This window comes from Mobula birostris, chromosome 3 (genome assembly GCF_030028105.1).
Source record: "Mobula birostris isolate sMobBir1 chromosome 3, sMobBir1.hap1, whole genome shotgun sequence".
Lineage (NCBI taxonomy): Eukaryota > Metazoa > Chordata > Chondrichthyes > Myliobatiformes > Myliobatidae > Mobula > Mobula birostris.
Window position 1 is genome coordinate 231,523,871 of NC_092372.1, and position 12,087 is coordinate 231,535,957.

General features: G+C 46.0%; 1 protein-coding gene across 4 annotated transcripts in view; it reads right to left on the reverse strand.

Annotated features, from left to right (window-relative positions):
- LOC140195649 (poly(U)-binding-splicing factor PUF60-like) overlaps window positions 1-12,087 on the reverse strand; it is a 71,135-nt gene continuing 59,048 nt past the window's right edge. For 3 of the 4 annotated variants that reach the window (XM_072254339.1, XM_072254340.1, XM_072254342.1), the window contains 3 exons: window positions 7,204-7,345; window positions 1,927-2,165; window positions 1-858 (listed from right to left, as the gene is read on the reverse strand). In XM_072254339.1, the coding sequence (XP_072110440.1) occupies window positions 559-858; window positions 1,927-2,165; window positions 7,204-7,345 (681 nt within the window). In that variant the 3' untranslated portion in view covers window positions 1-558. The remainder of the gene's footprint in view (window positions 859-1,926; window positions 2,166-7,203; window positions 7,346-12,087) is intronic. The other variant, XM_072254341.1, reaches the window with a different exon arrangement.

Consider the following 12,087-nt stretch of genomic DNA (forward strand, 5'->3'; position numbering starts at 1 on the left):
AATTTCTTTAATAGAAATGAAACAGTAACTTGCCTACAATGTCCACATCTTTGCAGCCAAAACAGAGTTTTTAAAAAAAAATACTCATACTGAATTAACCACCTGGAGAGCAGTCTGTGAATCTAGGCCAAATCCACATGTTCTGTGCTGACGCCATGGACCTGAACTCTGCGTCAAAAATCACCAGAGAGCCCAAGTCCATAGCTTCATCTAGGGCAACAAACCCTAAACATTCTGTGATTCTCACCCACTGAAATAATTCATCCAACCAGTGACACGTTCACCAGGATAAACTGGGTGGTCCGGGCTGAGCTCCACATTGTTACAAGTCTGCACCTTGGTCCACCGGGTTTTGAGGCTGAGTGGAGAAACAGCAGAGTGTAACAAGGAGGCAAACACAGCACTGTGTCAGTTGACGAAGTGGAAACGCATTGGGTCCATGTGCAGTAGCCCGAGGTCCCAGCTTCGAGTGGGTGATGGGACATCAGCTGCTGAATGTGGTCCCTGAACCACAGCTGAGCCCACATCTTTTCACCACAGTTCGCCATGCCCTCGAGTTCATGCAGACAGGTCACTGTTATCAAACCGATCCTGATCATAGATTTCTGCAACCACCTTCCGTCCTCCAAACCACCGCCCATTAAGAGCCTGGATGGCTTTGTGCATCTCCGTAGCCATGGAAAATTCCACAAAGATCTTAACAATCACCTCGGCATCCTCCTCCTCGCCCTGCTTCTCCTGGTAGATGATCACACGGTTCACAGCCCCGAATTTACCACATTCCTCCGTTACTTCGCCCTCCAGATCATCATCAATGTCCTCGGGACCCACCATATTCCGCAAGACCATCACTGTAGACTGAAACAAGAAGCACCAGTTATTGTAGGCTACAATGTCATGGCATGGACCTGACTGTACCCTCCAAGCCCAGCACCAGTACAGTAACACAAAAACAAGTTTCCTGGACCCCAACGCTACTCCTCAAGGTAATGGGTTATCTGGGTTATCTGCAAATAGATGAATTCCTCTTTAAACCCTCATTCCATCTCATCCGGAAGACCACAATTACTGGTTGCATTACTGCCAAGCATGGATGTGCTGCACTGGATCACACGGGGCTACACTCACCAGCTCCAGGATGGGTACAACATTCCTTACCAATGATCATCTTCAAAAGGTGGTGCCTCAAGGGAGACATCTATTGTAAAGGACTATCACCATCCAAGGAAAAGCCCTCTTCTTGTTGCTACCATCAAGGAGGTGGTACAGGAGCCTGAACACTTTAGAAACAGCTTCTTCCCAACCACCCCCACCCCCACGGCATCAGATTTCTGAACTCCATAAACGCTACCTCGCTTTTCTTTCGGCACCATTTATTTTTGTGGTAATTTGTAGCAATGTATTTGCACTGCACTGTTGCACCCAAAGCAACAAATTTCACATCATGTCAGTGATAACAAACATGGATCTGATTCGGGGTCATCAATTTGGGATGACAAGGATGGACAAGAGTTCCAGTTTCTGATTTCAAGATGATGCCTCCTCATTCTGAACTACCCAGAGAAATCCTCTTCATCTTGCCAATTTAAGTACTTTCCGCTCATAGACAAGGCCAGTTTGTGCACCCTCCAATTCAACCTTTCAATTCCTTCCAAGACCAATTTTCCTGCCTGGTACAGTATCAAGAACTGGGGTGTGGCTCCAAGCAGGGCCCAGTCAGAAATGAGGCACCACACTGTTTCCCTTGCATCCAAGCCTGCCTGACATCATGGCTAACATGTCTGTACTGCTCACCGGTTCTCACTGACAGTTACTTCAACCCCACTCTCTCCCTCCTACTTCTTATCTTGCTAATATCTTCACATTGCTCACTGGCTCTTAATGCTCCAGCTTTCGGTGACGTTACCTCCAGCCGATTTTGCTCACCTCCTGTTTGCGCAACAGCTTCTGCATCACCATGTGCCTGGCATTGCTGCCGGAAATGCTCATATGCTCCTGCTCACTCAACATTTCCAGCCGCTCGGTGTCCAGCAACTTCTCATCATCTTCCTTCTTCACTTCCGCTGTGCCAGTAGTTGCTGGAGGTGTGGCAAGGACAGGGTTAACCACCCCCACCTGCGGGATACTGACTGGCAAAGACACAGCTGGACGAGTTGGAGTCACACCTGCAAGAGACAATGGTCCTCACTGTTACACTGAAAACTGAAAATCTGCCTGAGTGATATCATAACAACCACTTACTCAAATGTCAGCAAGACCAAGGAGCTGATTGTGGACTGCAGAAGGAAAGCAAAGGTCCATGAGCCAGTCCTCATTCGTGGATAACAGTTGCAGAGGGTCAGTAACTTTTAAATTCCTAGTGTTATTATTTCTAAGGACCAGTCCTGTGTTCCTCAAGGGTCAGCATTGAACCACTACCTTTTCACAGTGTTTGTCAATGATTTAGATAATGGAACTGATGGCTTTGTGGCAATTTGCAGATGATATGAAGATAAGTGGAGGGGTAGGTAGTGCTGAGGAAGCAATGCCCGAATCCACAGAGCCCCAATCTCAACATCATAGAGGCTGTCTGGGTTTATCTGGAGAAACAAAAGCAGGCAAGACAGCCAAAGTCTACAAGTTCTCCAAGATGCTGGAGAGGTAGTAATGGGTGACAAAGAAATGATGGCAACTTAATAATTGTTTTGCACCTTCTCTGTGGAAGACACTTGCAGAATGCCAGAAATACAAGAGTGGCAGGGGGCAGATGTGAGTGTCATTGCTATTACTGAGAGGGTGCTTGGAAAGGTGAACAGTCTGAAGACTGAGGACACCCGGCCCAGCCTGTCTACACCCAAGGTTCTGAGAGAGGTAGCTAAAGAGATTATGAAGGCATTTTTCAAGAATCACTAGCTACTCGCATGGTTCCTGAGGAAAAGAAAATTGCAAATGTCACTCCATTCTTTAAGATGGGAGGGAGGCAGAAGAAAAGAAAATTATAGGCCGGTTAGCCTTACCTCAATGGTTGGAAGGACGATGGAGTCCATTATTAAGGATGAGGTTTCAGGGTACATGGAGAAACATGAAAATAGGCCAAACTCAGCATGGTTTCCTACAGGGAAAATCTTGCCTAACAAATCTGTTGGAATTCTTTGAGGAAAAAACAGGCAGGATACACATTGGCGAGTCAGTGGATGTTGTTCACCTAGACTTTCAGACGGCTTTTCACAAGCCACTGTATGTGAAGCTGCTTAACAAGGCAAGTGTCCATGGTATTACAAGAAAGATGCTAGCATAGACAGAAGATTGGCTGACTGGCAGGAAGCAAAGAGTGGAAATAAAGGAGGCCTTTTCTGGTTGGCTACTGGTGACTCGTGATGTGCTGCAGGTATGCATTTAATATTTCAGTAATATTTAAGCATTCATGCTTTATTTTAATAATTCATAAACAGAGAACATAGAAAACCTATACCACAACACAGGCCCTTTGGCCCACAAAGCTGTGCCGAACATGTCCTCACCTTAGAAATTACCTAGGGTTACCCATAGCCCTCTATTTTTCGAAGCTCCATGTACCTATCCAGGAGTCTCTTAAAAGACCCTATCGTATCCACCTCCGCCACTGTCGCCGGCAGCTCATTCCACGTACTCACCACTTTCTGCGTAAAAAACTTAACCCTGACATCTCCACTACCTACTACCAAGCACCTTAACTGTGCCCTCTCGTGCTAGCCATTTAAGCCTGGAAAAATCCTCCGACTATCCACATGATCAATGCCTCTCATCATCATCTACCAGGTCACCTCTCATCCTCCGTCGCTCCAAGGAGAAAAGGCCAAGTTCACCCAACCTGTCTTCATAAGGCATGCTCCCCAATCCAGGCAACATCCTTGTAAAACTCCTATGCACCCTTACTATGGTTTCCACATCCTTCCTGTAGTGAGGTGACCAGAACTGAGCACAGTACTCCAAGTGGGGCCTGACCAGGGTCCTATATAGCTGCAACGTTACCTCTCGGCTTTTAAACTCAATCCCACAACTAATGAAGGCAAATGCACCGTATGCCTTCTTAACCACAGAGTCAACCTCGCAGCAGCCTTGAATATCCTATGGACTCGGACCCAAGATCCCTCTGAACCACACTGCCAAGAATCTTACCATTAATACTATATTCTGTCATCATATTTGACCTACCAAAATGAACCATTTCACACTTATCTGGGTTGAACTCCATCTGCCACTTCTCAGCCTATTTTTGCATGCTATCAATGTCCCGCTGTAACCTCTGACAGCCCTCCACACTATCCACAACATCTCCAACCTTTGCGTCATTAGCAAATTTACTAACCCATCCCTCCACTTCTTCATCCAGGTAACTTATAAAAATCACAAAGAATAGGGGTCCCAGGACAGATCCCTGAGGCACACCACTGGTGACCCGACCTCCATGCAGAATATGACCCATCTACAACCACTCTTTGCCTTCTGTGGGCAAGCCAGTTCATAATGGGTTATATGCAAAAATGAGAAATCCATACCACATGATACATGCATGCCTTGCTTAAAGTAAAACAAAGTTAGAATCACACTTCAGACTCACTTGTTCTTCTTCCGAATAGTTCTATGATTTGGCGTTACAAGATGTAACAGCAGGGGTCAGTGTTGAGACCACTTTCATACGTCAATGATTTAGATGAGGCTCTGTGGCCAACTTTGCCAATGACACGAAGATAGGTGGAGGGACAGGTAGTGTTGAGGAAACAAACTGAAGGAGGGCTTAGACAAATTGGGAGAACAGGCAAAGTATCAGATGGACTATAGAACAGGGAAGTGCATGGTCACGTACTTTGGTAGTAGGAATAGGGTAATAAGCTATTTTCAAAATGGGGAGATAACTCAGAAATCAGAAAAAAGAATGTAAGATTCTCTACAAGTTAACTTGCAGTTTGGGTCAGAAGAGAGGAAGGCAAATGCAATGTTAGTATTCAATCCGGAGACCGATAAGTGGGTAGCAGTCAGGAGAGGGAAGGGCAAGAGTCAGATACTAGAGAGTAGCCCAATGGCTGCCCCACCCTTAAATATAAGTACTCCTGTTTGAGTACTATTGGGGGAGGGACAACCTACATGGGGGAAGTAACAGTGGCACAGAGTCTGGCCCTGTGGCTCAGAAGGGTAGGGAAAGGAAGAGGATGGCAGCAGTGATATGGGACTCTGTAATTAAGGGAGTCAGACAGGTGATTCAGTGGACGCAGGAAACAAACATGGATGGTAGTTTGCCTCCCAGGTGCCAGGGTCCGGGATGTTTTTAATCACATCTGCAATATCCTCAAGTGTGAAGGTGAACTACCAAAGGTCGTGATACATATTGGTACCAACAACATAAGAAGGAAAAGGGAGGAGGTCCTGAAAACAGACTACAGACAGTTAGAAAAGAAGCTTGAGAAGCAGGATCTCAAAGGTAGTAATCTTAGGAGTGTTGCCTGTGCCACGCGACAGTGAGTATTGGAATAGAGTGAGGTGGAGGATAAATGCATGGCTGAGGGATTGGAGCAGGGGGCAGAGATTCAGATTTCTGGATCATTAGGACCTCTTTTGGGGCAGGCATCACCTGTACAAAAAAGACGGGTTGCACTTGAATCCCAGGGGGACCAATATCCTGGCGGGGAGGTTTGCTAAGGCTGTTGGGGACAGTTTAAACTATAATTGCTGGGGGGTGGGAACCGAACTGAAGAGACACAGGAAGGGGCAGTTGGCTAACAAATAGAGAGGGTTCAAAGCAGGTTCACAAAAATGATAGATAAGGGATATGCTCAGACTGATGGTCTGAGATGTGTCTATTTTAATGCAAGGTCAGGTGTCAGGTCTCTCAGTGGGAGAGCATTTTGGAGATAGTGCTCACAATTCTACCCCTATTACCATAGCATTGGAGAGGGATAGGAACAGACAAGTTGGGAAAGGAGTAAGGGGAAATATGAAGCTATCAGGCCGGAACTTCGAAGGACAAATTGGGAACAGATGTTCTCAGGGAAATGTATGGCAGAAATATGGCAAATGTTCAGGGGATATTTGCATGCTGTTCTGCATAGGTATGTTCCAATGAGACAGGGAAAGGATGGTAGGGTACAGGAACCGTAGTGTACAAAGGCAATTGAAAATCTAGTCAAGAAGAAAAGCTTATGAAAGATTCAAAAAACTAGGTAATGATAGAGATCTAGAAAATTATACGGCTAGCAGGAAGGAGCTTGGAAGTAGGTACAGAGGAGATGTCAGGGGTAAGTGCTGCCAGCAGCTGTGGTGGAGGCAGATACGATAGGGTCTTTCAAGAGACTCCTGGATAGGTACATGGAGCTTAGAAAAATAGAGAGCGATGGGTAACCCGAGGTAACTTCTAAAGTAAGGACATGTTCAGCACAGCATTGTGGGCCGAGGGGCGTGTACTGTACTGTAGGTTTTCTATGTTTTCTACAACTAGAGTACAAAAGGATGTAACATTGAGGCTTTATAAAGCACTGCCTCACTTGAACTGCATGAGCAGTTTGGGGCTCCTCATCTAAGAAATGTTGTTCTCAAACTGGAGAGAGTTCAAAGCAGGTTCACAAAAATGATTCCAGGATTGAAGGGCTTGCCATATGAAAAGCATTTGTTGGCTCTGGGCCTGTATTCACTAGAATTCAAAAGAATGATGTGTGACTTCATTGAAACCTATTGAATGGTGAAAGGACTTGGATGCAGAGAGGATATTTCCAATAGTGGGGAGAAAGACAGCTATTTAGATCAGAAATAAGGGAAAATTATTTAGCCAAAAGGTGGTGAATCTGGAATTCATTGCCACAGACAGTTGTGCAGACTAAGTCATTTTGTATACTTAAGACAGAGCTTGCAGGTTCTTGATCCTATGGTTTTTAACATGAGGGGCAGATTCAGGGCAGGTGGCCAATGTCTTTTCTGTAGGATAGAAATGTTAGACACTTCAAGGCATAGCTTCAAAATGAGAGGAAAGGTTTAAGACTTATGAGGCTTTTGCTTGGTTTTGATAGGTGCATGGAAAACACTGCCAGGGAAAGTGATGGAAGTAGAGATAATTAGGCATCTTATAAACTTCTTGTAAGATCTTATAAGATATAACCAACATCTTATTAAACAATAAAACATTTTATAAGATAAAATCAGCTCAGTAACCAGTTAAAAAATACCCCACAGCTGTAGTGAACATATGTTACTGACCTGTAATGACACCTGGGGCCTGGGCTGCCATGACCGCTTGTGGCAATGCACCCAGTGGTTGTGCAAGGGTAAGTGCTGGAGTAACCAGCCCTGGCGCTGAAAGACCACTAACACCGAGCACCGCTGCCCCAGCCACAGCCTCCTGCAGGCAAGACAAGACAAACATCACGAGAACAGCTCAAACTACTGCCTCAATTGGATTACTAAAATTGGCAGTTCAGTTAACATTGCCAGGTTACTGAAACGTGCTGCAATCAGGCTGCGGCAGTAACTAAAGTATTTCTGACTATAACAATAACTGAAACATTGACACCAAAACAAACTGTCAGACATAACTGTTCCTTCAGGCTCAGCATCTAATCACCCGCCTGGGAAATGTCCAGAATCTTGTGTCTCTTGTAATAGCTCTGAAAAAGGATACAAGTAGTAATCCATCAGGCTCCACTATTTACAGCTAATTTTCTATGCTCGTACCACTTTCCTGCACCAACTCAATCTCCTGCCTGCCTTAACATCCCTCCTGTGAACATACTCACCGAGAGCTGTCACAGCCCAAGTATAGTGCTTCACTTGCCTCAGTGCTGAACTGGCTTCCACAGTTGTCGATTCACTTTTGGGGACTCTGTGGTTCTTGTTCTGTGTATTTTTTGTTTGCATGATTTGTTTTTCCCCCCCCACACATTGGGTGTTTGACAGTCTTTGTCAAATGTTTTTTTTAAAAATGGGTTCTATTGTGTTTCTTTGAATTGTGCCTGCCTGCAAATAAACAAGTCTAAAAGTTGTATATATACACCTGATATTAAATGTACTTTGCACTTTGAAGAGACCTCTTTGCATCCTTGTCCTGAATCAACAGTCTATGACTTAGAGAACTGATATCTAGAAACACACACACCAGCCAGGTGACACACAAATTCCACATCAAGCCTATCAGTCCCATTCTGTTTCACTGAGATCACATCTTACTCCTCTAAACTCACCATGACACAACAGCCTGCTTAACCTCGTTGAATATGACCAGTCCTAGCATCAGTCTGTTGAATCTCAGCTGCACCTGATCTTATGAAATCTTTACTAATCACAATCTGAAAACTTCCCCCAGTCTCATCTCAAACAAGAGAAAATCTGCAGATGCTGGAAATCCAAGCAACACACACAAAAAGCTGGAGGAACCTAGCAGGCCAGGCAGCATCTATGGAAAGAGTAGTCGACATTTTGGCCGAGACCCTTCGGCAGGACTGGGAAAACAAAAGATGAGGGATAGAGTTAAAAGGTGAGGGGAGGGAAGAGAGAAACAAGGTGATAGGTGAAGCCAGAAGGGGGAGGGGGAAGGAGAAGGAGGAGTGAAGGAAAGAGCTGGGAAGTTGATTAGTGAAAGAGATACAGGGCTGGAGAAGGAAGAATCTGATAGGAGAAGACAGAAGGCAATTGGAAGAATGAAAAGAGGTTGGAGCAGCAGAGGGAGGCGATGGGCAGGTAAGGCGATAAAGTGCGAGGGAAAAGAGGGATGGGGAATGGTGGAGGGAAGGGATGAGCCATTATCAGAAGTTCAAGAAATCAATGTTCATGCCGTCAGGTTGGAGGCTACCCAGAGGGAATACAAGGCGTTGTAAAATCGCCATCCCCTTCTCTCAACTCCTGCATCTCCGCCGCATCTGCTCTCAGGATGAGGCTTTTCATTCCAGAACGAAGGATATGTCCTCCTTCTTCAAAGAAAGGGGCTTCCCTTCCTCCACCATCAACAATACCCTCAACCGCAACTCTCATTTCACACACGTCTGCTCTCACCCCAACCTCCCAGGGACAGGGTTCCTCATCCTCACCTACCACCCCACCAGCCTGTGTCCAGCACATAGTTCTCCAAAACTTCCGCCATCTCCAAAGGGATCCCACCACCAAGCACAACTTTCTTCCCTCACACCCCCCCCCCCCCCACCACCACACACAATTTTTGCTTCCCGTAGAGACTGCTTCCCAACCCTCTTCCCACTGGTCTCCCTCCTGGCACTTATCCCTGCAAGATGAACACCACCTCACTCACCACCATTCAGGACCCCAAAAAGTCCTTCCAGGTGAGGTGACACTTTACTTGAGTCCGTTGGGGTCATATACTGTGTCCGGTGCTCCTGGTATGGCCGATAGACAGGAGTATATCAATGAAACCAGATGTAGATTGAAAAACCGCTTCACCGAGAAAAAGCAGAGATCCCAGCAACCACCCATTTTAATTCCACTTCCCATACGTCTATCCATGGCCTCCCCCACTGTCACACTGTCACAATGAGGTCACATTCAGGTTGGAAGAACAACACTTATATTCCATCTGGGCGGCCTCCAACCTGATAGCATGAACATCGATTTCTCGAACTTCCGGTAATGGCCCATCCTCCACCATTCCCATCCGCTTTTCCCCCTCTCACCTCCATCACCCTTGCCTGTCCATCACCTCCCTTGGTGCTGCTCTCCCCTTTTCTTCCACGGCTTTCTGTCCTCCCCTACAAGATTTCCCTTTTCTCTAGCCCTGTATCTCTTTCACCAATCAACTTCCTAGATCTTTACTTCAGCCCCCCCCCCCAGTTTCACTTATCACCTTGTGCTTTGCCCTCCCTCCCCTCCTCCCACCTTTTAACTCTAATCATTTTATTTTTCCTCCAGTCCTGTTGAAGGGCCTTGGCCCGCCTAGCCTGCTGAGTTCCTCCAATATTTTGTGTGTATTGCTCCGTCTCAGCTCATTCATTGACAAGGATGCTGTTTCACCTATCACAGGGAGCACAAAGACAAGACCCCCTGCACACTGATTCCAGTGAGTATTTGGCCAAAGAGCAAGCCACCCTTGCCTAACAAGATGGGAAGGAGAAAAGAGCTTCCTCCTCCCCCATCCCCAATGGGCAGAAGACACAAAAGCCTGAAAACACATACCAGTGGGCTCAAGAACAGCTTCTACCACTGTTATAAGACTATTGAACAGTCCCCTGGTATAAGATAGACTCTTGACATCACAATGTACATCATTATGGCCTTGCACCCTAGTGTCTCTCAGCACTGCACTTTCTCTGTAACACTTCATTGTTATTATACCTCATACTATCTCACTACACTGATGTGATGAGAAGATAAACACAAGAGATGCTGGAAATCCAGAGCAACACCCACTAAACACTGGAGGAACTTAGCAGGTCATGCAACATCGACGGAAATGAATAAACAGTTGACATTTCCGACAAGATGGCAGCATAACTGTTTGCAGTGGCTTCTACTGGTCAACAAAAGGTGCTACTGTTCTACTTAAACAGATTTCTAATGATCACAAGATCCTGCTATACAGTAAAAACTTAAAAGCGCTGCAGGTCCACACCATCAGAAAGTTGCTCGCTGGTGGAGATAATCAAGGAGCTGTGCAACACCCTGCTGCCTGAGTCGATGGAGGCTTAAGGTCAAACAGTGAGTGGCTGTCATGATCGCAAGACCTCTTTGGACATTATCTGGTATGACACAAGTTCAATTCGCTGATTTATTAGTTGAGTGCAGGGGTGAAAGGAGGGAGTTTGGTCCTCGGTTGTAGTGAGGACTAGGCCTGAAGCCGTTGCACTTCACCAGGGGTGGTGTGGCACGGTATGCAGAACAGAATCGGAGCTGCCTTCCCAGGGATTCACTTGGCAGAAGACAAGCTTTGTTGCTGACTGCAGATTTTTCTTTTTTGGCTGCACTCAGTGGACTCCCGGCCTCAAGCTGCAGGGCCACATGCTTTTCAGCTGCCAGAGGAGAGGCGTCCAAACCAGCATGTTCTACTGGGGGCAGCGTAGCGCAGTTATGGTGACTACTGATTTCAAATGGACCCAGTCCTCTGGACTATATACATATATATTTGTGTGGTTGCGTCTTTACTAATATTCTATACATGCCTATATATTCAAGGACAAGGTCTCAAAGCCGCAGATCCACCTTGAGGGCGTCGGTGGCCGGTCAACGGATACTATCAGTGTGCTGGGTGATTTGGACTACGTATCCATATTCTGCATCGTAGTTTTACTGAGATTCGATATAGGTTTGTTGACTTGTACGTGCAAGGACTGGGCATGAAGTCTAGGGTGGGGGGGGTGTGGCATGCTCTTATTATGTGATGGGGATCTTGTGTGTGCTTATTGTTGGGTGTGTCTTTGCAACATGACTCCGTAATAACATTGACTCATTTGGCTTTATCCATGAGTATTCATGTACGGTTAAATAACAATTAAACTTCAATTGAATTTCAGGCCGAGATCCTTCATCAGAACTGGAAAGGAAGGGGGAAGATACCAGAATGAGATGGGGGGAAGGGGGCAGGGGTAAGGAGTACAAGTTAGCAGGTGATAGGTGAAGCCAGGTGGGTGGAAAAGGTCAAGGGCTGAAGGAGGAGGAATCTGAGAGGAGAGAAGAGTGGATCACGGGAGAAAGGAAAAGAGGGGGAGGTGACTGGTAGGTCAGAAAAGGTAAAGGGGGGCACCTGAGTGGGGAAATGAAAGGGAAGGGAGGGGAAAATTCTTTTTACCGGCAGTTGGAGAAATTTAGCATAGCTGTATGTGCAACGCTATTGCAGCTTAGGGCATCGAAGTCTGATTCCAGCATCCTCTGTGAGGAGTTTGCACATCCTCTCCGTGGAACAGGTTTCTTCCAGGTGTTGCTGTTTCCTCCCACAGTCGAATGCCATACTGAGTAGTAGGTTAATTTATCATGGTAAGTTGTCCCATACTGAGTAGTAGGTTAATTTATCATGGAAAATTGTCCCATACTGAGTAGTAGGTTAATTTATCATGGTAAGTTGTCCCATAATTAGACTAGGGTTAAATCTGAGTTTGTTGGGGGTTGAAGGGCCACAAGGGTCTATTCTGCACTGCATCTCTAAAT